This window comes from Ceraceosorus guamensis (genome assembly GCF_003144195.1).
Source record: "Ceraceosorus guamensis strain MCA 4658 unplaced genomic scaffold IE81scaffold_9, whole genome shotgun sequence".
Classification (NCBI taxonomy): domain Eukaryota; kingdom Fungi; phylum Basidiomycota; class Exobasidiomycetes; order Ceraceosorales; family Ceraceosoraceae; genus Ceraceosorus; species Ceraceosorus guamensis.
In genome coordinates, this window is record NW_020290004.1 from 367,690 (window position 1) to 389,526 (window position 21,837).

Consider the following 21,837-nt stretch of genomic DNA (forward strand, 5'->3'; position numbering starts at 1 on the left):
CTATTGGACCCCAGACACGAATATCACGGAACACTGGACACGCACAAGGGTGCGAGTGGGACGCGTCAAAGCGGACCTGTGCGCGGCCGGCTCGTGAGGCACGTGCTTCACGTGACGGAGGTCCCGTTTGCAAAGATCTCGTGGGGAAGAATTAGGCAGACAGCCCTTTGCGCGTGTACTCCTTCCTCATCCACCTGAAATCCATCCCTATCTACCTACGCGACGTCGTCGTTCTGACCGCCATTCGCAAGTCTCGAGTCAAGAGACGCAAGCCCAGTCTTTGCCAAGCACTCCGCCTTGCTGCGAGGAGCGCAGGGTCCACAATCAGAATCCGCAGCAACATGTCGCTTCCTCTGCTCTCCCGGCGCATGGCGTCTTGCTCGATCAGCGATTGCACCGCAAGCGCTTCGAACAAGCATGTCTCCCGTGCAGTCAATCTGGCATCAGCTTTTTCGACATCCTGCAAAGCATCTCAAGCACCGATCCCCACGCCGGTCATGCCTCAAGCTCAGGCCGAGGCGCGCACGCAGCCTCCCAAGGATCTGTTTGAACTGACTGTACGATACCCACGTCATCCACTCTTGGGTTTCTTCGAGAAGGTCACAAACACCATTTATTCATCTCATCCATTCCATCCCTCCAAGGGGGTCAACAAAGGTACGAAGCAACCGTACGGCGCCGATCTTCCAGCTAGCGTGAGAGATTCGGATTTCGGCGCGCCGTACCGGTGGGGAAGGAGCTGGAAAGTGCCGGAATTGCGAACCAAGAGCAGCGTGGTGCTTCATCAGCTTTGGTACACTTGCTTGTTTGAGTGCAACAAGATGGCCACTACGAATGCCGAGATCAGACGGGTGGGTCTTGCGCGCAATGCGGAGCAAGCAGGCTGCAACATCGAAAAGAGGAAACACTCGGTGAGTGGATACGAATGCACAGTAGCACAGCTGCCTTCAGGCTCTTTGGCCGTTTTGACATGCTGACTAATCCCTCATCTCCTCTGGCTGCAGGTGCGGAAGACGATGGCACGCATCAAATTTGTGCTCAACGAGCGCAGATTGGCTTTGCAGCAAGCGATCAGAGAAGCAAAAGAAGTGGAAACTGAAGACGGGGTCAATGTCGAGGAGCAGCCAGCAGAGGCGGACAAATCGGTCAGGTTGACTAGACAGCAGAGGATCAAGAAGCTAAAAAAGCTTTACAAACAGGGGCAAAATTTGGAAGAAGCAAAGTTGTTGGAACAAGTGAATGCTAATGAGCTACTGGCTCAGGAGCGAGGCCCAGATCCGACGGCTTTTGATGGAATTGCAGAGGCGGAGCTGAGGCAGAAGATCAATGCTGCCGATGCTTGAGGGGACGGCGAAGAGCGATGCATACGTTCTAGGTAGCTTTGGGACAACTTTCGCCGCGTCAGGACCTTATAGCTATCTGGTTCGTCCAGAGTATCTCTGCGTCACAGATTGGAAATAATGATGCATAGCCAGGACGATCATTGGAGTGTACACAGTGCGTCAGACGACCGCAGCTAGGAGGCACGGTTGGCGCGCCCGCAGTAGGAGCCTTGCTATTCCCTCCATCGCCTGCCGCGTCTCCAACAGACGTGAAGGAGACTTATGACCTTGGGGTGATGATCCCTGAGACCTCGTCGGATCTGAAGAGCGCGCACTCAAGTGAATTACACTCATTTCCACATTCTGTGCAGTTTTGTCCGCCCGGCGTCGGAGCTCGAAGAGAGCGAGGTCTGCAAGAACACCTCGCTTTTGTCATATCACGATGCTCGCTCATCTTAGTTCCACAGGCAAGAAGGCGCTTCACGACACGACCTTGTGACGAGTCAGTACGGGCGCAGCGCGTTCAGCAACTTCTTATCAACGCAGGGTTTCCACAGGCATTACGAATGGGGGGTGGCTTTCCTTGTTTTGGGCAACGAAGACGTCATGCTGTCTACCGAACAGGGGCGACAGCCATCTGGGTTCAGGGAAGGACAGGGCAGGCATACCATGGGTTCGCTCAACAGGTTACTCCACCTTTCAGTGCAGGAAGACGCAGGATGAATGTCTCTGAGCTCTGCTGATAGTCATTCGCCTCACAGGCGCCCTAGCGGTCGTTGTTAACCTCTTTAATTGCCAGACCTTGCAATTCTTTGTTGGAGTCTTATGATCAGCTTCGCATCATCGTGAATGCGCTCGATCTGACAGAGTACAATCAGTGGCCAAAATGCGGTCGCATATATGCTGTCTGCGAAAGCGGGTTCACAGCTTAGGAGAATCCATCCCCTCCTGTATCTTCCTGTGACATCTCACGTTCCAGGGCACGCCGGCGCAGTCTGTGGGATGGCCGTGAGTCATACACTCTAACTGGCGCTCTACAGACTTGTGTCTCACCGCGCTCCGAGTGCTCCGAAGTCCTACCGAAGGGTCTCGCCGAGGTGTGAGCATGAGGAGCCCGGCCGCATCGGCACACCAACGACGGTGACTCCCATCATCAATGATTGCCGATGGAGCGGTTACCGCCTTGATTCGTGATTGGAGTCTTCATCCCAATCAAGGGACGATTACGCGCGTGTCATGCTTGTTACCGCTCCACGGCCGGACTGCTCGCGGCACCGAAAATTCATGACCAGCTGCTTGAAGTATGCAAGGCACCAGTTGTCTGAAATCAAGTAACGACCAACGAAGAGGCGCCGAGGACTCCCTTGCGTTGTCACGAAGACTCAAGTCGACCTCGACTGCCTGCTCACACTGCTGTGAGTGAGGTACTGTGTTGACGAAATTTGCGACACAGAATGCACAGCTTAGAGTTGTCAAGAGTGCATGCTCAGCAGCGGATGTCCTCAGCACTCATGGGCCCACGTAAAGCGTGAATGAAGTCGCGCGATGTGAGACGCGTTGTTCTGACTCTGATGAGTCTGGTGTCGGTACATACTCTGACGGCAGACCGCGACTCCGCGTTCGCGCTGAGTCGCGAGTGACGATCAAGCAAGTACGCTAGGTGATGGCATCGATGTCACGGATGAGAGTCCGCGGAGCCGCGTCGGGGTACATTTTGTATACTCGTCTTCTGTAGCTCCTTTTCTTCTCTTTCTGCACGTGTCGTTCCGCTCGATAGACCCCTTCTCCTTGGAAAGCGAGGTCGATCATATACGCCTCTCCGGAAATCAGATAGTCTTCTTGGTGCGCGGTTCGAGAGCCCAGGTGGGTCGGGCTGAGCAAGTCGTCCGACAATTCACGATCGCTGGAACTTCCCGAGAATCGTCCGTGCCGTGTTTAGGTGCACCTCTCCGGAAATTGGCGCAGAATGAAGTGGGCTCTGTGTTCAGAGCGCCCCGCCGTGCGATGAGAGGTGAGAAATGGGAAGTGAATGAGCTCGTGATGTGAAGATCTTCAGCAGTGGGATCGATCATGAAGACCATTGATGACAATTTGGCGTCAGAGGTGAATTATGCTCGCTCGGACTGAGGTGTGCGAGCCGAGCGCTTTGTCGCATGCCAAGCTAGCCATCGGATTTGTCGCCCAGGCATGTGAGAAGTAGAAGCGGACAAGCAGCAGCATCCCGAAAGAGTCAGAGAGCGCAAAGCAGATGTTCAAAAAGGCACCGGCATGAATGGCTTGAGTCCACTTTGCCGACGCTACTGTGTTGCACCTCAAAACTTCGCGAGTCTCTTGCAGCCTCCACGATAGCTCTGGCGGGACATCTTCCTTGCCTGTGCGACAAATCGCGAGATTGCAGGTACAGTGTCAAGTATGAACGCCTGTCGAAGGGCGTCCGATGCGTCTGAAGCATCCTCAACATGTCCACCAAAGCATACCGAGATGTCGTCGAGCAGTGGATCGACTGGTCGCACCTTCGCTAAGCATGGCATGCCAAGTGCTGAGGATACAGGCTGCAAAGTGGCAAATGAACCTGTCAGTGATGACGTATCGGGCACGCCGAACAGGCAAAGGGAACCAATGTCCAGCTCTGGCCATCCTCAGCTGACTCCCGCAAAAGGTCAAAAGACGGAGCTTACTCCTATGCGCAGATTGCTGAAGACATTGCCACCTCGCCTATCGACCCCGCAAGGCCCTCTGCCTCAACCGCCTCCTGCGCCAGCCCAGCCATCCACCGAGCGGCATCTTACACCAACATACTCATTTCGTGGAGGCAGAAAAGCCGGCCACACGCCTCCTACTTCTCTGCACGTTCCGAAGACGCCCTGCTCTAAAGCTCTACCATCAACAACGCAAAGTCCGCGCCTGATCCCGTTTTCTCCTCAGCAATTGGGATTGCGACCTATTGTGTTGCGCCGGTATACCCAAACTGGCACAAAGGAAGTTGACAGCAGTGCCACCATCACCGACAAGCCACTACCGACATACGTGAACGGCGAAGCAGAGCTTGATGTTGGCGCGACGGACAAAATGTTGTACTATCCTTCGACAAGCCCTCACGATTCTCAGTACGGACTTGGGGACCACCTGAACGCGGACCACAGCTTTCTGGACACGCGCCCATCCATCGAGACGACTGTTACCATAAATACTACATTGGTGAGGAAAGAGGCTCAGCACTTTGCCTGGGCACCGACGCCGCAGAAGAAGCTGACGTTGACTCTCTTGCGCGACGCTGTAGAGCCAATCCAAGCTGCACGCAGATGCAGCAGAGCTCAACTCTCCCTGCAGTCCGATCGAGGTACTGCTGGATGACAGCTTTTCGCGGCCGTCTCCACCTGCGCCGGCTTCGCCCTCCAAGTGCTTGGGAACAGTCTCTGGCGCCATCATTCAGGCTTTTCGAAGCGCTGAGCAGTCATCGTCTACGCATCTCTCGCCCCCGCGCTCCCATCATCGAGTAGGCCTTCCTTTCAAAAGCTCCATGGAAGATGTGGGCCCCTCGCGTTCAACTCGGTATTTCGCCCAAACGCCAACGGAGAGCAGCTCCGGTCTTCCCAGGCCATCCAAGCAGCGCGCTTCCTTCGTGCGCTCTCGTAGCGTCGCCGACATTGCGGATGAGGTTGGGCTGGAAAAGAAAGACACGCCCCTAGACATGTCCAATAACGACAGCGGAATCTCTCTGAGTGGAAATGAGACTCCAGACCCGAGCTTGCGCGAAACCGATCCAAACAGCGTCCCATCGACTCACGGGGGCATGGAGCTGGATGAAGAATTAGGTTTCTCATACAACGTCACACCTCCACACTCCTTTCAAATGACACCCAGATCGAGAATCGGCACCTCTCCTTTGCGCTTCATGAGCTCTTCTGCTAGACTCAGGGGCAGTGCGAGCCCCCTGACGACGCCTCGACGCTCACGCGTGTCATTCCCAGCAGAATCGCCTTCCGGCAAGACCTCGTCGCACCTCATGGACAATCACCCCACTCCAAGCTTCTGGGCCTTGTTCTGTTGCGTAGGAAAGGAGGTCAAGTGACCACTTGCACAGCCCCTTTCACGCACACACACACTCACGAACCAATGTGCGTCGGATCGACGCCATACTCCCCTTGAGGTCTGGCTTGACTGTGAGAGTAAACCTCGCATTGAGCTTTCTCCTCCGCTCATTGTGCCCTCGTGCCCCATCAGCCCTTGGTCTTCTCCAGAAACCAAGTTCGAATCCACTCGACCGTGCACCGCTTGGTCGCCGAGCTTGCGACGACTCGAGATTGGGATGTGATACATGCGCTATGTATATACGTGCGGGCGCTATATTTCAGCCGACTCGCCATGCACTGGGTTCCACCACTCATGCACGACTGGGACTCTTGACTCAATTGTACTCGGGTTAGAATCAACTCAATCGCCCTATAGATGCTGCTGCGCATGCTGAATTTCTCAATATGAATTAATCAGGTGCTCGTCTTGTTGAAGTCAAATCCTAGACGCGCTGCTGCTGCAGCTGCTGTGAATGCATGTACCAGTCAGTGAGTACAGATCGATCGCGATGGTGCGTGATGTAGAGCCTGCATCAACAAACACACCACCTTTGACGCGTCACGATGATGAGTGTTTGAAAGGGTGGCGCACAGCCACCCCCCAAATCCCCAGCATGCATATACTTCTAGGACAGGTCTGCTGCCCATATCCGCGACTGCATGCGTGTACATGAATATGCAGCATCTGCAGCCTCCAGTTTCATTAAAAGAGGCCCGAGAAAGTCACGACGAGTGTTGCTCTTGTCAACTGACGACTTATGCATGCTACTTTTGGTGAATGAGCTCGAAGCAACCTATTCTCAATCAGAATAATTAAATGAAGGAGGAGCTGCCCTTCCCCCTTAATTCAGATTACGGCGGCCGAAGAGTTCAGCAGTTGCAGCTTCTCCATACCTGCATCGCATAGCCAGCATGGTGTGTGAGCCGCGCGGCAAAGCGAATCACATCTTTGAAAAAGAATTCTAAACGAGTCAAGTGGGTCGCGCGCGAATGGGCCGCGCACAATTTTGCGGCACAAAAATCAATTGGATAAGAATTGCGTGCATGAATTTGAATTCATGATTCTTGATTGGGGTCGAAAGTGCTCAGCAGCGCGGCCCCGGCTAAGTCTGTCCGCCGGCCACAATAAATAGACATCGTCACTTTGTCTCACCATCCGCATCATCTCATATAGCTCCCTTATTGCTGTCAGCAAGATTCAACTCAACGAAACGGATACGCAAGCAACATCGCCAGCACAATTGCTATACAGCTATATAAAGCCAATCGCCCAAGCGCCTGATTCATTAGAGACAAAGTGATTGGTCACTTTGTCGCGCAACGGCGCCTACTCTTGTCCGGTTGACTATGCGCACTTCGACCACAGCCTCGACGCTGCGCCCGAGCTCTCTATCGCCTTCTATGCCGTCCGACGCTCCACTTCACGGCAATGATGGGCCTACGCCTGTCACACCAGACTATTCCATGGTCGATCGCAACTTCAAGATCATGAGAAGCTTGTCTGAACACGCCATCAATCGCATGCAAGACGTTGGGACAAAGCACGCCGGCTCCAGCAGACCACCTCCATCCGCCTTGCCATCCGCCTTCAGATCACCGCAGCTATCGCCCTACGAGCCAGTGAGTCTGAGGTGTCTCCATACTGCCTGTATGCGTGTTCGAATGAGCTCCAAGACTGATGCAGCATTCCATTCTCGCAGCAGACGGAGGAGGACGGCGCAGAGCACGATTTGTGGGGTCAGCGCACGATCACTAAACGCGCCAGCAAACGTCCTTCTCTCAGCTTGACTGGAGGGTTCGACAAACCACCCGTGCCCCGCCAAGTGTCCACTCCACTCACACACAGGCGTCGCAGTCGAGGATCTACTGAACCGCCAAAGACTCTAGCTCGTCGCTCTTCTGCTCCGGACCTCAGTGAAGGCGTGACCGGAAAGACGTCTCGCAGATCATCCATGTCGGAACAAGATGAAGAGCTGGTGCAAACAATTGCGTCGCAAGAGCTAACGATAGAACATCTCAAAGCCAAGCAACGCGAGGCAGAGGCTGCTCAAGGGGAGCAGAAGACAACTTTTGTCGAGACTGCGGAGCTCAAACAGCTGCGTGCTACAGTCTACGAGCAAGAAGAATGGTTTCAGCAACATCGTCAAGAAAGGGATGATCTCCAGGACAAGCTCAGTCGAACCCTGCGGGAGAATTCTGAGCTGCGATCAGCCAAGAAGCAGCTCGAACAAGATCTCGAGTCCTATGAGCGTTATCTCAGTGCAGGCAAGGATGAGATTGACAGAAACCACGAGGTAATTGCAAGGCTCGAGAAAAAGATAGCCAAGAACGTGGAGGATGAAGCGCGACTGGAGAATGAGATCAGTCACCTCGAAAAGGCTCTGGAGCGCGAACAAGACAAGTACCACGAGAGCAAGAAGGAATGGCAGAAGCTGAACAGCAGCAACCAGCTGAAGCTAGGTCGATTCGAAGAACGCGTACAAGAGCTCGAAGATGAGGTCAAGAGCAAGGAAGATGATATGCAGGAGGAGCTCGACAGAGTCAGAGCTATTGCCAACACGGTACCAGACCTTCAGCAGGAGATTGCAGTGCTCACCAAGTTTGCAAAGGGCATGGCTGTCGACGAGGGCGACATGACGCTCAGCGAGCTTCGCGGTGAAAGGGAGCGCTCTCCAGACCTGGAAGCTGAGCTCACAGGCGCCTGGCTACCTTTTGGTACCAGCAGAGGGCGTGCACAGGGCAAGCGTGACAGCCTCAGATTGAGCGTGGTGAGTTTGTTCACATCTTTAGGCAGTATAACCACATGATCGGTGAAGTTGACCTTGCTTGATTGGAATCCAGGCTCAGTCAGAGCGCGAAATCGCGTACGCAGAGTCTGGCATGCAGACCCAAAGCGACGAGAGTGAAGCACCGCTCTACGCAGAGACCAAGACGATCTCGGCGGAAGCAAAGCCATCGATGGTGTCAGCAGCGGTACAGTCGGACTTGACGCCACTCGTCCCGACCATTGTCGTTCACAAGGTCGACCTTAACGAGCTGCGCATCGAAGCCGTCAAGCGCCTGAGTGATTTCTGGCGCTCCTCAAATCGCAATCAGACGCTCCTCACAGTGGCTGGACTGGCTTGGGCGGTGCATTATGCGCTCTCAGAGTCGGACGAGGAATGGGTCAACAGGACCGACACGTTCATGAATCCTGGCGCATACGTGCCCGCCTTTGGCCATTGAAGTCGCCAAACGTGGTTTCCAGCACTATTCAGGCCGCAGAAGAAGGAGCGGTGAATGGACCTAAGTTGACGATTCGATAAGCCCTCATCATCGATCGAGCGCACGAGGCAACAGGGCCGCACCCATGGGTCTGGATCCCGTCCTCGCACCAGATGTACTAACAGTTACTTGCCGTTCATCACTCCCCCGATTGTATCACAACCATTCGCTCGCGAGAGCTAGCAACCGTCATACCCGTGCCTGGCAATCGATCTCCTTGTTTGGCGACGAGCGGCGCTTACCGAGACGAGCGCGCAAGATGACACGTCTTCTTTGATGTCTGATGTCGGATGTCTGACGCTCATTGTTGCGAGGTTCACAGCTTCCTTCGCGCCGTCATTGCTGGATGAGGAGGATCGCTAGCCACCATGCCCTTACTCGAGGCTTGGATGGGTACTGCTGTGTTGTAAATGTGTGGCATGAGGCCTTGAGATCGAAGTAGCTGCCGGCCTGGACCCAGTCACCCATGCATGTATTCAGACGAATGTTGCTGTAGACTCTTGACTACTAGCTTGGTACACGGTCACAGTGCAGAGTGAGCTTGAGTGTGAGTGACCCGCGGCTACGCCATGTCCGATTGAGGCAGCTATATACTGCTGCTGTGCGGGGGCGCACAGACACGTCGCACCGAACGGTATACATGCGCATGCTGATGTTTTTTCGTTCCGATTCTTGATCCAAATCATGATGGAGCGGCCAGCAGCTCCGTGCACGTGCATCGAGTTGTATTCGCTGATTGAGAGCTTGTATAAGATGAATTCAAAAAAGTGTTGGTCTCGTGCATCGCGTGTACCTGCCTCCAACGACATCAAGATTCGAGACGCGAGACTCGAAAGCCGGGCCTCACGACCACTGTGACTGTTCTGCTTCAGTATTCGAAAGTCCAGGCCCCCCAACGGTCGATGTACGGTGCAGATTTCAAGGCATGTGGGATACAGAAGCAGAAAGCTGGCATCAAACATGTGCCCAAGTGCCTACATCAGCATTGCGCGACAGCTGGAGCGGCTCGAACAGCGGCTGAGCACACATCCCGCTGGCCGCGATGTTCGACCCACGAGCAACCTCGCGCGAATAACTGGGCAGGATGGCTGTCTACTGGCTATTAGCTGATGGGTGGATGACAATCAGACCACCTTTGCTCCTCCCTCTTCGTTCTTCTCCCATCATCACAGACGTCAGCAGTCAAAGATCTCAAGCTACAGCTACAGCTTTCCTACAGACCGACGTCCTTGCGCCTCTCGTGTCTCTCACTCGCGCTCTCACTCGCTCTCTCGCTCGCTCTCTCTCTCTCTCTCTCTTTCGCTCCCTCTCTTTCTATCGCTTCCCCTCTCTCTCGCTCCTTCCCCCTCTCGCTCCCCCTCTCCCTCGCGCTCCCGCTCTCGCTTTCCCACTCCCTTCCGTTCTCCCGCGATCTCCACGTCCGGATCCTTCTCTTCTCCTGTCCTCTTCATTGGAAGCAGCGGAGAGAATCAGTTCTCAATTCAAACTTCACCAGCAGTCACGCCGCTATTCTTCTCGGAGAGGGCCTCTTTACTCGTGAGTCATCCTCGCCGGCTTCGTCTCACGTCGATCGGCAGGAGTCAAGCATTGACCCACGGCCTTATTTCGAAGAAGGACTATCCCAGGACGAGAAGCACCATGATGTCTCTTCAACGTAGCCATCCCGCTGACAGTGACCCAACGGACGTGCTCTATGCACAGTCGCCTACGCCCGCCCGCCCGCTTCTGAGCCCCAGTGGCAGCTTCTATAAGCCACCGGGACCTCGCCGTGTCACGCCACCTTTGGCACGAGAGGTAACCACGTCCGAATCAAGCGAAGCAGAGAAGCGATTGCAGACCGATAACTCGCTGCTACGAAGCGAGGTGCACCGCCTTGAAGAGGAGCTTCGTAAGGCTAACAGTCGTTCACAGCCTCAATCAGCCCCTAGCAGCTCTCACGATGCGGGGGCTCTGAACGACCAAGCCTCATACTACGAGGGTCTTTTGGCGGAGAAAGAGGCGCGCATCCGGAAGGTGATGGGCCAGAACTTGGCCCTCTGGAAGGAAAAAGGGCAGCTTGCTGTCCAGAACGCGGCTCTGTCCAGCGCGTCTGCGGAGGACAAGGCCACCATTGCACGCTTGGAAAAGCTTGTTGCCACGCAAAAAGACCGCATCAAGAAACTCCGGCAAAGTGACAAGGAGAGAGAGGAGTTCTTCGACAAGAATGTCCTTCTCTACCAAGACCAGATCAAGATGTGCAAGGAGGCCGTCAAGGAGGAGAAGTTGAGATCGGAGGCGGAGTTATTTGATGCTGACGAAGCGCGGGACGTGGTAGAGGGGGAGTTGCTGGAGATGCGATCAAAGCGCACTGATGCACAGGAAAAAGTCCGAGCTCTTGAGATGGAGATTGTGGCGCTGAAAGCGGCGCAGCACGGGGCAGTATGGCTGCCCGAGCTGGTGCACGGCGAGATGGAAGCGAATCAGAGTCTGCTGAGCGAGCTTGGCGAGGATGTGAGTCTAGGCATCAATGCCGTGAGGCATTCACCTGCCCAGCTGACTTTGCGGGCTTGTTATCCTATCAGAATGTATTCGACGATCAGGAAGGGTTGGAAGACCGTCAGAACGACCAGCATCTCGAGCAATTCCTCGACAGTCTCGCTTCCTGATCGGTCAACCGCTGGACCTTGCTGCTCGAAAGCAAGACATTCATCATCGATAGTGAGTCTTCCACGCCACTCAAGATCTACTCATCGTTCACACGCATTCTTCAATCCTTCAGGTGCTTTGCGATGAAGTGCTCCGTCAACGTTCTCGACCTTTCTATATCATCGGCCGCCAAAGCTTCTCCATCAACATCAGCTGCAAGGTCTTTGTCACCCCTCACGACCAGCAAAGATTCATTCTGATCGATTCTTGTAGCCTCCAGGTCCTTCTCCATCAAGTGTTTGCTTCGTAATCGTCCATCACATCCTTATTCCCACGACCAGGACGCCTCTCCCTCGGATCGGTCAGCTCTATCCTCCATGCGGGGCTCAATACGTGTGTCGCAACTGCCACGCATTTTCGACTCATTCAAGCAGCCATCATAGTCGACCAACGCCATTGTACTATACCGACACAGGCATGCCCAATCCAAGTGGGGATGCTGAAGCTGTCCTTCATGTTCGCACTAGCATTGGAATCGCGTGTACGAAGCGCGCAGGTGAAATAGACGCGGTACCCCATGCATGCAGACGAGACGCGCAATGGTGTCTGTGCTTATCTGATCGGACTTAGTATGCGCGCGTGTGAGGTCAAGTGGACACGAGCTCGACCCTCCGTTGCCAAGACATCACGATTTTGAGGCTTGATCGATTTGTGAGATCGAGCGCTACAAGTGGCAGGGCAAGCGTGGCTGGCGAGAGTAGGTGCAGGGTCCTGCATTGTTCCTCGAGGTGCTGTGCGGCCTCACCTTCTGCCGACTCCACCGTGGCTCAGCACGCGCAATGAGGAAGAGTGGACCGGGTTCCCACGCTGATGATGCTGCTGCTATCTCCCGGAAATCAGAACACTCGCGGCACCGGAATCCATTCCCGTGCCTGCATCAGATGGCGCTGCTTCTCTTATCGAGCTCATGGGGCCGCAAGGCGAGGGCTCGCAGACTTATAAGTAGCGGAGTCGCAACCCCTTCTCCCCTTCACTTTCCTCATCCCATCCTTGTCCCCTCCTAGTCCTAGCTCCCTCCTCCCCCCTTCCCCCCCCACAACTTTGATTCAGAATGTCGCAACGCCCAACCGGAAGCACTATGGGGCCGGCCGCCTTCATGTGGCCCGCGGATCGTCCCTGGGCAGCAGAGTACGACAACGTACCTCCTTGCGGCTCGAGCGCAGGCGTTGGAGAGAGAACGCCTTTTCCGCTCAGTGCGTAGCTCGTTGTCACTGCCACCGCCTTTGAGCCGAAAGCAGACTGACGTTTTGAGTGCTTGCCTGCCTTGTAGCGGACGGACGCCTCGCCATGATCACGCAGAACGAGACGACGGCCGTCCACATGAGCATCTCGTATGACAACAGTGAGTTCAGCCTTCGCACCGCAGGCCGTAATCGGCAACGAAGACGAAGTCTAAACATGCATTTGGTTCCTAGACCCCACTTCATTGTCTCAATTCGAGACGTTCTACACGCCCAACGAGGTTGACCTGGACCTGGGTCACACGTGCGTCTGGGCCCCCGATCCGCCAGCAAATGTGACGGCCGGAACAAATGCGACTTTCAGCCTGATGTACGTCGCCAACGCTGTCAACGAGGCGCCTGCACAGGTGTTCTACGCATGCACCGACGTCACCTTCGTCGAGCCGGCTGCATTTGCAGCAACTGGGATCGCAGTGCCGTGTTTCAACGCGACCCGCGAAGCTCCCGCCGGCGACACGGTAACGACTGAATCCGGCACTACGCTGACGAACCCTCACGTAGATTCATCGGCCCAAGGCTCTGGAGGTCTGACGGGCGGTCAAATTGCAGGTGCCGTCGTCGGTAGCGTGGCAGGCGCAGCCTTACTGCTGGGCCTGGCGTTTGCGCTCTTCAAGCGCAGGCACGCCAAGGCTGAGGCGCGCGCATCAACGGACCCTTTCAATGCTGGGTCGCGCATGGAGCAGTCTTCGGATGGAAGCAATTCTCTCGCATCGAGGTCCCTGAGCGAAATGAAGCAGGCTCATTGACTGGACTTGCAGACTCAAAACAGCAGCTGAGTCTCATCGAGTCGCCCATCCAGTCCTACCTCGTCGGGTAGCATCGAAGGTGTTCCAGACCGAAACGTAGAGTCACGTAATGAAATGACACGCTGAACGACCTTTGATTCGTTGATTGCTTTGTCCGAATGACGGTGAGCAAGCGAGGACTCGGTAGTCATAAGTGTGTACTCAATGCGCATCGAAGGCAGGGTTAGCGTCTTGTAGCTGAGTTGCCAACGCTGATCGAAGCGAGCGAGTGGCGTCACCCCGAGTCGCCTAAAGATAGCGATCATTGTGAGTGGGCGAGTCCAGGAGCGCGTTCCAAAAGTCTTGCGAAGCTGGACTGTGCTGAGGCGAGCTAGGCCAACCTCCGAGCACATTGCGCTCTGGCGAAGAGGTATGTGCTGAAGGAGGCATGATAGAAGATGCCGAGCCCGACTTGGCCTGTTCTACTGACGATGGAAGTGTGTTAGAGGCAACAGCGGAGCGTGAAGGCGGCGGCATAAAATGACTCGAAGGCGATGCAACTGGTATGTCTTCTGGCGTCTTCTTTGGCTCAAGAGGATGAGAGCGTAAAGAAGAATCGGAGTCATGCGAGGATGTCGAAATCCTGCGCTGTCGCTTGCTCTCTTGCATCATAGCATGCACATCACGAGTCGTCCCGATGAGCGCGTCTTCGCCCGGGTCCTGAGCGTGAACCCAACCTATGTGCTTCTTCAAGCTCTTGTACTTCGTGCCTTCTTGCATGTAGACGTGGGTTCGGCCGCTGTAAAATCTGCCTGTGCTTGTATAGCCTGATGGATTGGAAGGTTCAAAATGAACTAGTGCGTGGGTCTTTGGCTCCGTTGGACTTGATCCAAAAGCGTATTTTGCCTTGTCGACCGAAGATGCGAGCGGAAATGTCAAAGCTGCTCAAGCGTGAATCAGGCTTTCCGTACTCACATGGGCATGAGTGGCGTCAGGTAGGTACTTGGAAGCGTGGTTGACTATCGCCAGGTGCATGGCCCTGCGTTGCCCAAGAGGTACTCTATTGTGGAAGTGTATTGTCAGTCCATGAGGAAAGTCTGTGGGTATGTGACGCTGCTTGTCGAAGCTAGCTGGAAGCATGCGACCACCATTGTACCTAGGGTCGCGATGTAGGCGGAGCTGCACGGGATCAGCTCGAGGTGCTTCAACATCCGGAGTCGCAGTCTGGGTGTGAGCTTCCGGTAGGTCCTCCGCCTGTACCTGCTTGGCCCGAGCGGCGGCCTGTTCGGACAAGATTGATTTCCGTTTTGCCCAAGGCTCGTAGGGCTGCTCTTCTTTGACCATCACTCCGACCGGCTTTTGATCATCGCCAAGAACGAGGTGCGAACCTGTTGGATGAGGCCGAAAGACCGAACCGGGAGGCATCATGATATGATGTCCCCGATGATAATAGCCTGCTCCGCACCTGCGTCAGTGCCCTTACATCTTCCAAATGAGTCTGCTGCGGCTGCTCACCGAGCGATGTCCTCCCACCACCCTCTATTCGATGCTGTTTCGAGCCCTCCACCTCGAACATTGTTGCCTTCGCATGATAAATAGGTTCGTGAAAACTTGGCCCAAATGTTCTCCACACCTAGACAGGAGAAAAATATGAGCTACGAGGATCGTTTGCAACAGTGCTTCTTGATCCCACCTTGACGTTATCTGCGTGCGGCACAAATGTCTCTGCGTGCAATTTTGCCGCGTGGGCTAAGACCTCGTGTTCGTGTTTGGGTATGTTGCTGCCGAACTTGACGCTGATGTTCTTGACCGGACCAATCCATGCACGAGCTTTGTGCGCGTCGAGTGCGGGTCTGAGTTTGTCTTCAGGTATCGCTTCGTTGATGACATTCGTAGCTCTTTCGCGCGTCAAATCATTCGCGCTGAATTTCCTTCTCCGACTTGGAACCATCTGAAGCGATGCGCGATTTGAAGGCTTTCTGCTCTTGGCTCCATGGGCGTGGGAAGAGGCTGTTGAAGCCGTGGCGGCTGGAAGCCTACCAGTGTGGGAAGCGAAGTTCACTGACGACTCGGGGGACGAAAGGAGGAAGTTCACTGAGCCTTCCGATGAAGCTGGACTCGCCGCACCACTAGCAGTGCCATGCAAAGCCTTAGCAGCTTTCGCAGCACCCTCTGCAAGACCTGTGGGTGCTGCCCGTGTGGTCGAGGAGATAGCCACCACAGCGAAGAGGGACGCGACCGAATTCCAGCCTAGCATCATGCCAGCGAGATACTGTCGGAACCTTGCCCTGGAGTTCAGAGCAGCTTTGGTGCAGTCGGTGATGCGTCGGCCAGCTGCACGCGGGGGCGAGACTTGCATTGCTGATGCACCTCTCGGCCTCTCGCCAGCGGTCTTGCTGTTGGCCCAGGCAGAGGTCACTATCCAGCAGCAATTTTGAAAAGCGCGAGATGTGATTGGGGCCGAGGAGCAACATTCGCATCTACCTGATATTTGAAGGCTCCATTGCACGTCCGATTTAACAGGCCGCCTTGTCAACGCTTCCAGTCATACTGTATTCTGTGGCGAACATAAGCGCCCAAGAAGTCGTCGCGGGCGGCCAGGATAAGGGAACGCCAATTCTCCATCGTCGGTGGCGGGAGCTTGCGCGCTTGGCAAGCCTCGTCACATTTGCAACTCGCAGGATATTGACACTGCTCTTTCGTGGCGCGCGCTAGTCCATGTTGCCGTGCTCTGGACTCACGAGCATGTGGTGGCAAGAGCAGCGCGATCATTCATGGCCTGCAATCGTCATAGGGCAGACTCACGACCTCCGCGTGAAGGTTGGAGCTGGTACTCAGCCTCACAGATAAGGAAGATCGAGTACGTTGTTGACGCAGAGGTGCTGCCGGCCGCCGACGACGCCGCGGTTTGCCACCTGATTAGCGGTCTTGCAGGAAAGACAGGAGAAGGCGGGAGTGTAGTGATTTCCCGCGCTAAGAGAATTGGGCAGTCGCATGTTTACCCGCTCCCAACCTTTCGCATAAGCGCAACCAACGGGGTACCTATGCAAGCGATAGCAATATCCGGACCGCGAGCACCTATTCGGCGATCTTGGTGTCCTTTTGTCCAAACACCCTTGCTTGGAAGAACTGAACCTCAGCTACGTCCCGTACGTTACTAACAAATCTCACTGACCAATACATATTGTCTTCCTTGCCGAACGCCGAATGCTGATGGCAAGCCACAAGGGATGATCTGACGCACTGATGCCGTTCATTGAAGCGAAGCGCAGGGTATACTTACAAGAGAGCATCCGCGAGAAGCAGCCCTTCGCAAATTTATCGAAAAGGATTGTAGATACACAGCACGATCGCTAATATGAGCACCTGCACGTGCATCGGCAAAGCAACCTCAGCGATGAGACAAGCCCGTGCAGAGGAAAATATCAACTCACCAAAGCGAGCATCGCAGCCAGGAGCATAATTTTAACGTTTTTCCACCACATATTTCTCCGCACACCAACGGCTCTTCGCCTAAATGCCATGCTGTGCTGAGCCGCATTGTCTGTCCTGTTCATCAAGAACTCCAGCGTCTCTCCACGATTGAGAATTTGTTCAATGTTCTTGGTCATGATATCCTTAACGCCTGCCAACTCTGCTTGAGCAGCTTTCACGGGATCCGAGTCTGGCGCATCGTTGAATCGTTTCAAGAGTTGAGTCAGCTTGGAGTCGAAAGGGTTGAAGTCGCTTGGTGCCGGAGAGTCAAGCAAGGGTGCGTCGAAAGTGGCCAGGAACTGCGTAGACCAAGCGAAACTCCTTGTGAGCAAGCAGCGCGAAGCAGAGAGTAGCTGCATACAAACACCCACCTCTTTCTGCACCTCTGAAAGCAGGGCAAAGGGAAGCCTTCTGCCACTCTCGTGATCCGCGCAGCACAAAAACGTGAGGCCATCTTGGCTCAGGTAGTGAAACAACCAGCTCTCGTATGTGTACGTCAATCTTTGTGCACCTCCACCATTCGACTCTGAGCTAGCAGGGATCCTTGCCAGGATCGTGTCCGCTGCGGTCTGCAAGGGAGCCATTCACCCAATTAGCACGCATCCAACAGCATCTGAGAGCCCCAAGTAGACGAGGACATAGCACATAGCACGTACCAAGAATCGCTCGTGCGCATGGTCGTGTGACTCGGTTAGCACGTCGCTGCCAGATGCGACCAAAGCCAAGACGATCATCTTCGACAGTGCGGGCGATCGCAGCCTAGCCCAGAACGCCGCAGAGAAGTGCAGCTGAGGAGAAAGGCTTGCAAGGGCGCTGCAATCAGGTGCGTTGCCAGCTTGACTGAGTGCGAATAGTCGATGGTAGCTGTGCTATCGAGGCAGCGTTTGACCCTTGGACCTGGGTTGTTGGCCTTAGGCCACCTCAACATTCTTGATTCCAGACTCACCACTCAAACTCCAGCTCTTGACTTATGACTGTATGGGCTCACGACTCGGAATTTGAATTCGTGAATTACACAATGTTGTATGTATGTCTCGTGGCCAATAAAGCCCCTGCATTTAGATTCAGGATTCAACCAGGAATTACAAACGAGCCAAAAGTCTGTCACGTGTATTCCACCCGGAAAAAAGCACGTAGCACACGTGACTCACGATCACGATCGCCGCTGCAAGCTCTGCCTCCAGCAGTCACGACTCACGCGTGGCCCAAGGCGGGCGGCAGGCGTGTCGATCAAGGATGCGCGCGCACGCTTAGGCGCATCCATGCGTGATTTATTTGAGAGGGGCGACGGCGCGGGACGAGGTGACAGCATGGAAGGCCCCGCACAGCTCGAGTGCATCAGCTCATCTACCAGCAAAAGATGCAACGCGCCTGACAAACGTCCGCGTCCAAAAAGCCTGTTCATCCCATCCGCGCCGCCAACAACCTCGCTCTCAACCACCACATACCCCAAGCGTGCATGAGTAACAAGATCAATTCGTGACCAAGCACCTCACTCTCCGCTTGCAGATCACGTTTCATGCCTAGCGTTGCCTGGGCCGCTCAGTATTCCAACCACCAGGCTACGAGTCTTTGTCATCCGAGCCAGCTCTAGGTAGCCCCAGCCTTGAAGACGACCCGTCTGACTGACGCGCAAGAGACATCCGGCCAACAATCGAGGCTAGTGCCCCACCGAAGCCATCGGACCATTCTCGACGACTTCGCCTTCAGCTTTCCGCACCACTATTGTCTGGTCATTGGTCTTGAATATCATATTGGCCTCGTCTGAGCACGCGTTTGGTACCAGTCGGGCGTCAGAGAGCGCCGAGGTATCGCAGGGGTAGAGGAGCATTGTTGCGAAGGGCAGCGTGCTAGCTGCTAGCTCGTGCACTCAAGCTGCCTTGATACGAGTCTTGTCCCTCGACGAGTGTGACTCGCGTCGTGCTCTTGTCTCTGCTACCCCTGGTGACTTGATCCGCGTGCACCGCTCCCTACTGTGACACCCCTCGTTCTGCCTTGGCCCCGTCCGCTCTCTGGCTACTGTCAACGGCTCACGCTGTCCAGCGATTGCCCTGAGGCTTAGCTGTGTTCCAGAGCTTCGATTGCCACTTTGCTTGCACACCGTCGCTGGCTGAGTTCATCGCAGTTGCTGGTCGCCTGTCTTTCTTCAAGCCCTCTCGATTTCGTTGGATCGTGATTGAGCCCTGGTTCTTTTGCTCGACTTTGAAGACGTCTTGCGGGGCGCTCTGGTAGCTTGCTCTACCACTGCTCGCCGCGCAACACTGTACTGCGCCGGTTCGTCTCCACAGCCACGACGCACAGAGAAGCTTTCTATTCCATTCTGTCTATTGTGAGTGTCGCATGATTGTGTGTTCAAACACGAAAACCATCGAACGGCACGCGAGCTAACACGAAAGGGTTTGCTGTCACTTCTTTGCGCACTGCTAGCGCTCGTCATGTGGGCCGGTCAGCAGAGCTTTGTTTACGGTCAAGCCGCAGCTGGCGGGCCTCAGCCACCTTACGCGGCGCCTTCGTACGGAGGGCCTGCACAAGGGCAAGGTTACCAACAATTCCCGCAACCATTGAGCAACGGCGCTTTTCAACAAGCGTCTACTTCTTACCAGTCACCAGTGCAGCACATGCAAGCTCCCGCGCCTCACCAACATCAATACCAACAGCACCAGCAATTTCAACAACCTCAAGCACCGCAGCAACAATACTTTCAAGCATCTCCTACATTGCCACCACAAGCACCTTCGGATCCTGACGGTTTTGCCGCAATGTATCACGGCCAGCTCTCTCAGCTTACTTTCAACTCAAAGCCTATCATCACCGGGCTCACGATCTTGGCGCACGAGCACGCGGGTGACATGGCCAACGTCATCGCGCAGGTCCTCGATGAACACATTTCAGCGGTGAGTATTGTCACCAGCTAGCGCGAATGCTCATCGGCCTTGTGCATTACATGGTCGCTGACTCGGCCTCTTCTCTGCCTCGTTTCCTCCCACCGTTCATGGCTGCGCTGTTCTGTGTGTCACTGCTCTTATCCATCTCTCTGCATTCGTTCCGGCCCTTCGGACCGCCACGCACTCGTGTCGAATGTCTTGGTGTGCGGGTGACAGGCGCGGCCTGAGCATCGCTTGCCGGCTTTGTACTTGCTCGATTCCATTTCCAAGAACGTTGGTGCACCGTACACAACGATGTGGTCTGAGCGTATTTCGGCCTTGTATCTCGAAACATATCGAATCGTCGACCAGCCAACGAAGATGCGGATGGAAGAGCTGCTTGCTACGTGGAGGAACAGCGGACCGGGTAAATCACAATTGTTTGGACCAAACGCGCAATGGGAGATTGAGAGGACACTGTTCGGCAATCAAGGACCTCCGCAGACGAGCAAGGCAAATGCAATGGGCTCGGTCTCTGGCTATCGGTCGCCGATGGTAGTCCAGAATGTCGGTACACCTCAGCACTTTTCGGGCGGCAACAACTCGCCCATGCCGCATGTGACCGGTGCAGCGCCTGTGCCAGATGCAATGGCAGCTGAGAAACAGCGCGGTCTAGAGTTGATCGATCGTTTGCTGGCTCTAGGTACCCAGCTGCAGTATCGAAATCCTGCCGCTCACGATCAGAATCGTATGACTGCTCTGAGACAGTTGAAAAGCGTGCTTCAGAGTAGCAATTTGACGCGGGAAGAGTTGGGTCAGATCACGGCTCAATTGGAAGCTTTGAGCGCTCAAAGCTCCAAGTCTGCCATCAAAGCCCTCGAGCAGGATCAGGGTGGGCCCGGCGCTGATGGGTTGGCCAATTCCCAACTTCTTCGAGGTTTGAATGGTGCGCTCTCACCCACTCACACGTCGGGCGCGTCTGCACAACATCAAGGAGTTTCTCAGACGAGGTCGCCGATCCCTGCGTCGGCAGCTCTGCCAGCAAGCTTTGCAGAGACGTTGGCAAATTTGGGCAGGTTGGGTCCGCTCGGTGGCGCCACTCCTCCTCACCAACCCTATAGTGGTACCGGACCTGCTGCTGTGCCTGCACCTGCAGCAGCTGCTGCGCAACCTAGCGATCTGATACGAAGTTTGATGCAGGCCGGTCTGATCAAGAGTGGACTTTCGGCTACGGCGACCCCGCCTCATGTCATCTCGACACCACCCCACGCGGGTGGAAACGACGCTTCACTGACAGCGTCAGCTACCGCAGCAGCCAAAGCGCGAGCTCAGGACTCGGACTACGAATCTGCTGTGCTTTCTCTGTCCATCAACTTGAGTGGACCTGCTTTACAAAAGGAGCCGAACAGCTTGTCCGTCGAGATTATGACGAGCAACAAGTTCTTGCCTCTGCAATGTAGACAATGCTCGAACAGATATCCTGCAGGTGAAGCGGGTCAGAAGAGTATGGACGAGCACCTAGATTGGCATTTCAGGCACAACCGTCGGGCCAAAGAGATGGCAGCTCGAGGTCAAGGTCAAAGCAGATCCTGGCTGAGTCGAATCGGACACTGGATCAGAGGCGGATTCGACGATTCTCCCCCTACGAAGACGGAGGCGGGCGAGGAGAGCGCCAGAAGCGGAGGACTGACGCCCGCTCAGCAAGCCGAATTGAGAGCTGCGGCCAAGAGCTTTGTTGTGGCGCCAAGCGATGATCCTAGCGCTGCTACCAGGCCCTGTCCTATCTGCAAAGAGCTTTTTAAGAGCGAGTGGAACGAAGACGAAGAGGAGTGGATCTGGAAGGATGCTACGAAGGTCGATGCCGTTGTGAGTATCGTCAAGGGGTCTCGAAAGTGTGTTTCGGATGCGCAGACGGTCCTGACTCTACTATCTTAAATGCTTTCTTGCAGTACTATCACGCCACTTGTCGATACTCCGCCAAAGCCCTATCTAACACAGTAGGTGCCCGAGGTGCTTCGCCTCAAGCGGGCAGTAACATCAAGAGCCCTACAGATTCTAGGGATGCCACTCCAGAGATGCGGGACGAGCAAGCTTCTGGCGCATCTGCTGATCCCGTCATTCGAGTCAAACAAGAAGATTTGGGCGCTTCGCCAACCAGCAAGAAGAGAAAGGACAATCCAAATGCCGAG

General features: G+C 55.0%; 10 protein-coding genes across 10 annotated transcripts; 7 read left to right on the forward strand and 3 right to left on the reverse strand.

Annotated features, from left to right (window-relative positions):
• Nucleotides 1-368: 368 nt before the first annotated feature.
• On the forward strand, nucleotides 369-1,343 carry IE81DRAFT_286652 (hypothetical protein; the record flags this gene model as incomplete). The annotated part of the gene is made up of 2 exons (XM_025511679.1): nucleotides 369-911; nucleotides 1,005-1,343. The coding sequence occupies 2 exons, from the start codon at nucleotides 369-371 to the stop codon at nucleotides 1,341-1,343; spliced, it is 882 nt and encodes a 293-aa protein (XP_025371918.1).
• A 138-nt stretch (nucleotides 1,344-1,481) lies between these two features.
• On the forward strand, nucleotides 1,482-2,158 carry IE81DRAFT_254213 (hypothetical protein). The gene has a single exon (XM_025511333.1). It carries the CDS (start codon nucleotides 1,619-1,621, stop codon nucleotides 2,063-2,065), a length of 447 nt encoding a protein of 148 aa, XP_025371919.1. The 5' UTR covers nucleotides 1,482-1,618; the 3' UTR covers nucleotides 2,066-2,158.
• Nucleotides 2,159-3,803: 1,645 nt separating this feature from the next.
• IE81DRAFT_362792 (hypothetical protein) lies at nucleotides 3,804-5,394 on the forward strand (the record flags this gene model as incomplete). Its single annotated transcript, XM_025516748.1, has 2 exons — nucleotides 3,804-4,520; nucleotides 4,603-5,394. The coding sequence occupies 2 exons, from the start codon at nucleotides 3,804-3,806 to the stop codon at nucleotides 5,392-5,394; spliced, it is 1,509 nt and encodes a 502-aa protein (XP_025371920.1).
• Nucleotides 5,395-6,549: 1,155 nt separating this feature from the next.
• On the forward strand, nucleotides 6,550-8,913 carry IE81DRAFT_321078 (hypothetical protein). Its single transcript, XM_025513227.1, has 3 exons — nucleotides 6,550-7,015; nucleotides 7,096-8,163; nucleotides 8,237-8,913. Exons 1-3 carry the CDS (start codon nucleotides 6,743-6,745, stop codon nucleotides 8,618-8,620), a joined length of 1,725 nt encoding a protein of 574 aa, XP_025371921.1. The 5' UTR covers nucleotides 6,550-6,742; the 3' UTR covers nucleotides 8,621-8,913.
• Nucleotides 8,914-10,300: 1,387 nt separating this feature from the next.
• On the forward strand, nucleotides 10,301-11,304 carry IE81DRAFT_362793 (hypothetical protein; the record flags this gene model as incomplete). Its single annotated transcript, XM_025516749.1, has 2 exons — nucleotides 10,301-11,149; nucleotides 11,221-11,304. 2 exons carry the CDS (start codon nucleotides 10,301-10,303, stop codon nucleotides 11,302-11,304), a joined length of 933 nt encoding a protein of 310 aa, XP_025371922.1.
• Nucleotides 11,305-12,341: 1,037 nt separating this feature from the next.
• IE81DRAFT_364747 (hypothetical protein) lies at nucleotides 12,342-13,423 on the forward strand. Its single transcript, XM_025516884.1, has 3 exons — nucleotides 12,342-12,537; nucleotides 12,615-12,686; nucleotides 12,760-13,423. The coding sequence occupies exons 1-3, from the start codon at nucleotides 12,396-12,398 to the stop codon at nucleotides 13,329-13,331; spliced, it is 786 nt and encodes a 261-aa protein (XP_025371923.1). The 5' UTR covers nucleotides 12,342-12,395; the 3' UTR covers nucleotides 13,332-13,423.
• Nucleotides 13,424-13,475: 52 nt separating this feature from the next.
• IE81DRAFT_254286 (hypothetical protein) lies at nucleotides 13,476-14,483 on the reverse strand. The gene is made up of 2 exons (XM_025511335.1): nucleotides 14,286-14,483; nucleotides 13,476-14,193 (listed from the first exon to the last, which is right to left on the reverse strand). Exons 1-2 carry the CDS (start codon nucleotides 14,291-14,293, stop codon nucleotides 13,620-13,622), a joined length of 582 nt encoding a protein of 193 aa, XP_025371924.1. The 5' UTR covers nucleotides 14,294-14,483; the 3' UTR covers nucleotides 13,476-13,619.
• IE81DRAFT_254285 (hypothetical protein) lies at nucleotides 14,484-15,876 on the reverse strand. Its single transcript, XM_025511334.1, has 2 exons — nucleotides 15,004-15,876; nucleotides 14,484-14,943 (listed from the first exon to the last, which is right to left on the reverse strand). Exons 1-2 carry the CDS (start codon nucleotides 15,667-15,669, stop codon nucleotides 14,674-14,676), a joined length of 936 nt encoding a protein of 311 aa, XP_025371925.1. The 5' UTR covers nucleotides 15,670-15,876; the 3' UTR covers nucleotides 14,484-14,673.
• Nucleotides 15,877-16,735: 859 nt separating this feature from the next.
• IE81DRAFT_286815 (snare-like protein) lies at nucleotides 16,736-17,518 on the reverse strand (the record flags this gene model as incomplete). The annotated part of the gene is made up of 3 exons (XM_025511687.1): nucleotides 16,736-17,083; nucleotides 17,156-17,353; nucleotides 17,441-17,518. 3 exons carry the CDS (start codon nucleotides 17,516-17,518, stop codon nucleotides 16,736-16,738), a joined length of 624 nt encoding a protein of 207 aa, XP_025371926.1.
• A 1,950-nt stretch (nucleotides 17,519-19,468) lies between these two features.
• On the forward strand, nucleotides 19,469-21,726 carry IE81DRAFT_271598 (hypothetical protein; the record flags this gene model as incomplete). The annotated part of the gene is made up of 5 exons (XM_025511411.1): nucleotides 19,469-19,678; nucleotides 19,886-20,215; nucleotides 20,309-20,508; nucleotides 20,695-21,523; nucleotides 21,598-21,726. Coding segments are annotated over 5 exons (1,698 nt in total), but the record flags the coding sequence as incomplete, so codon positions are not given.
• Between the last annotated feature and the right edge of the window lie 111 nt (nucleotides 21,727-21,837).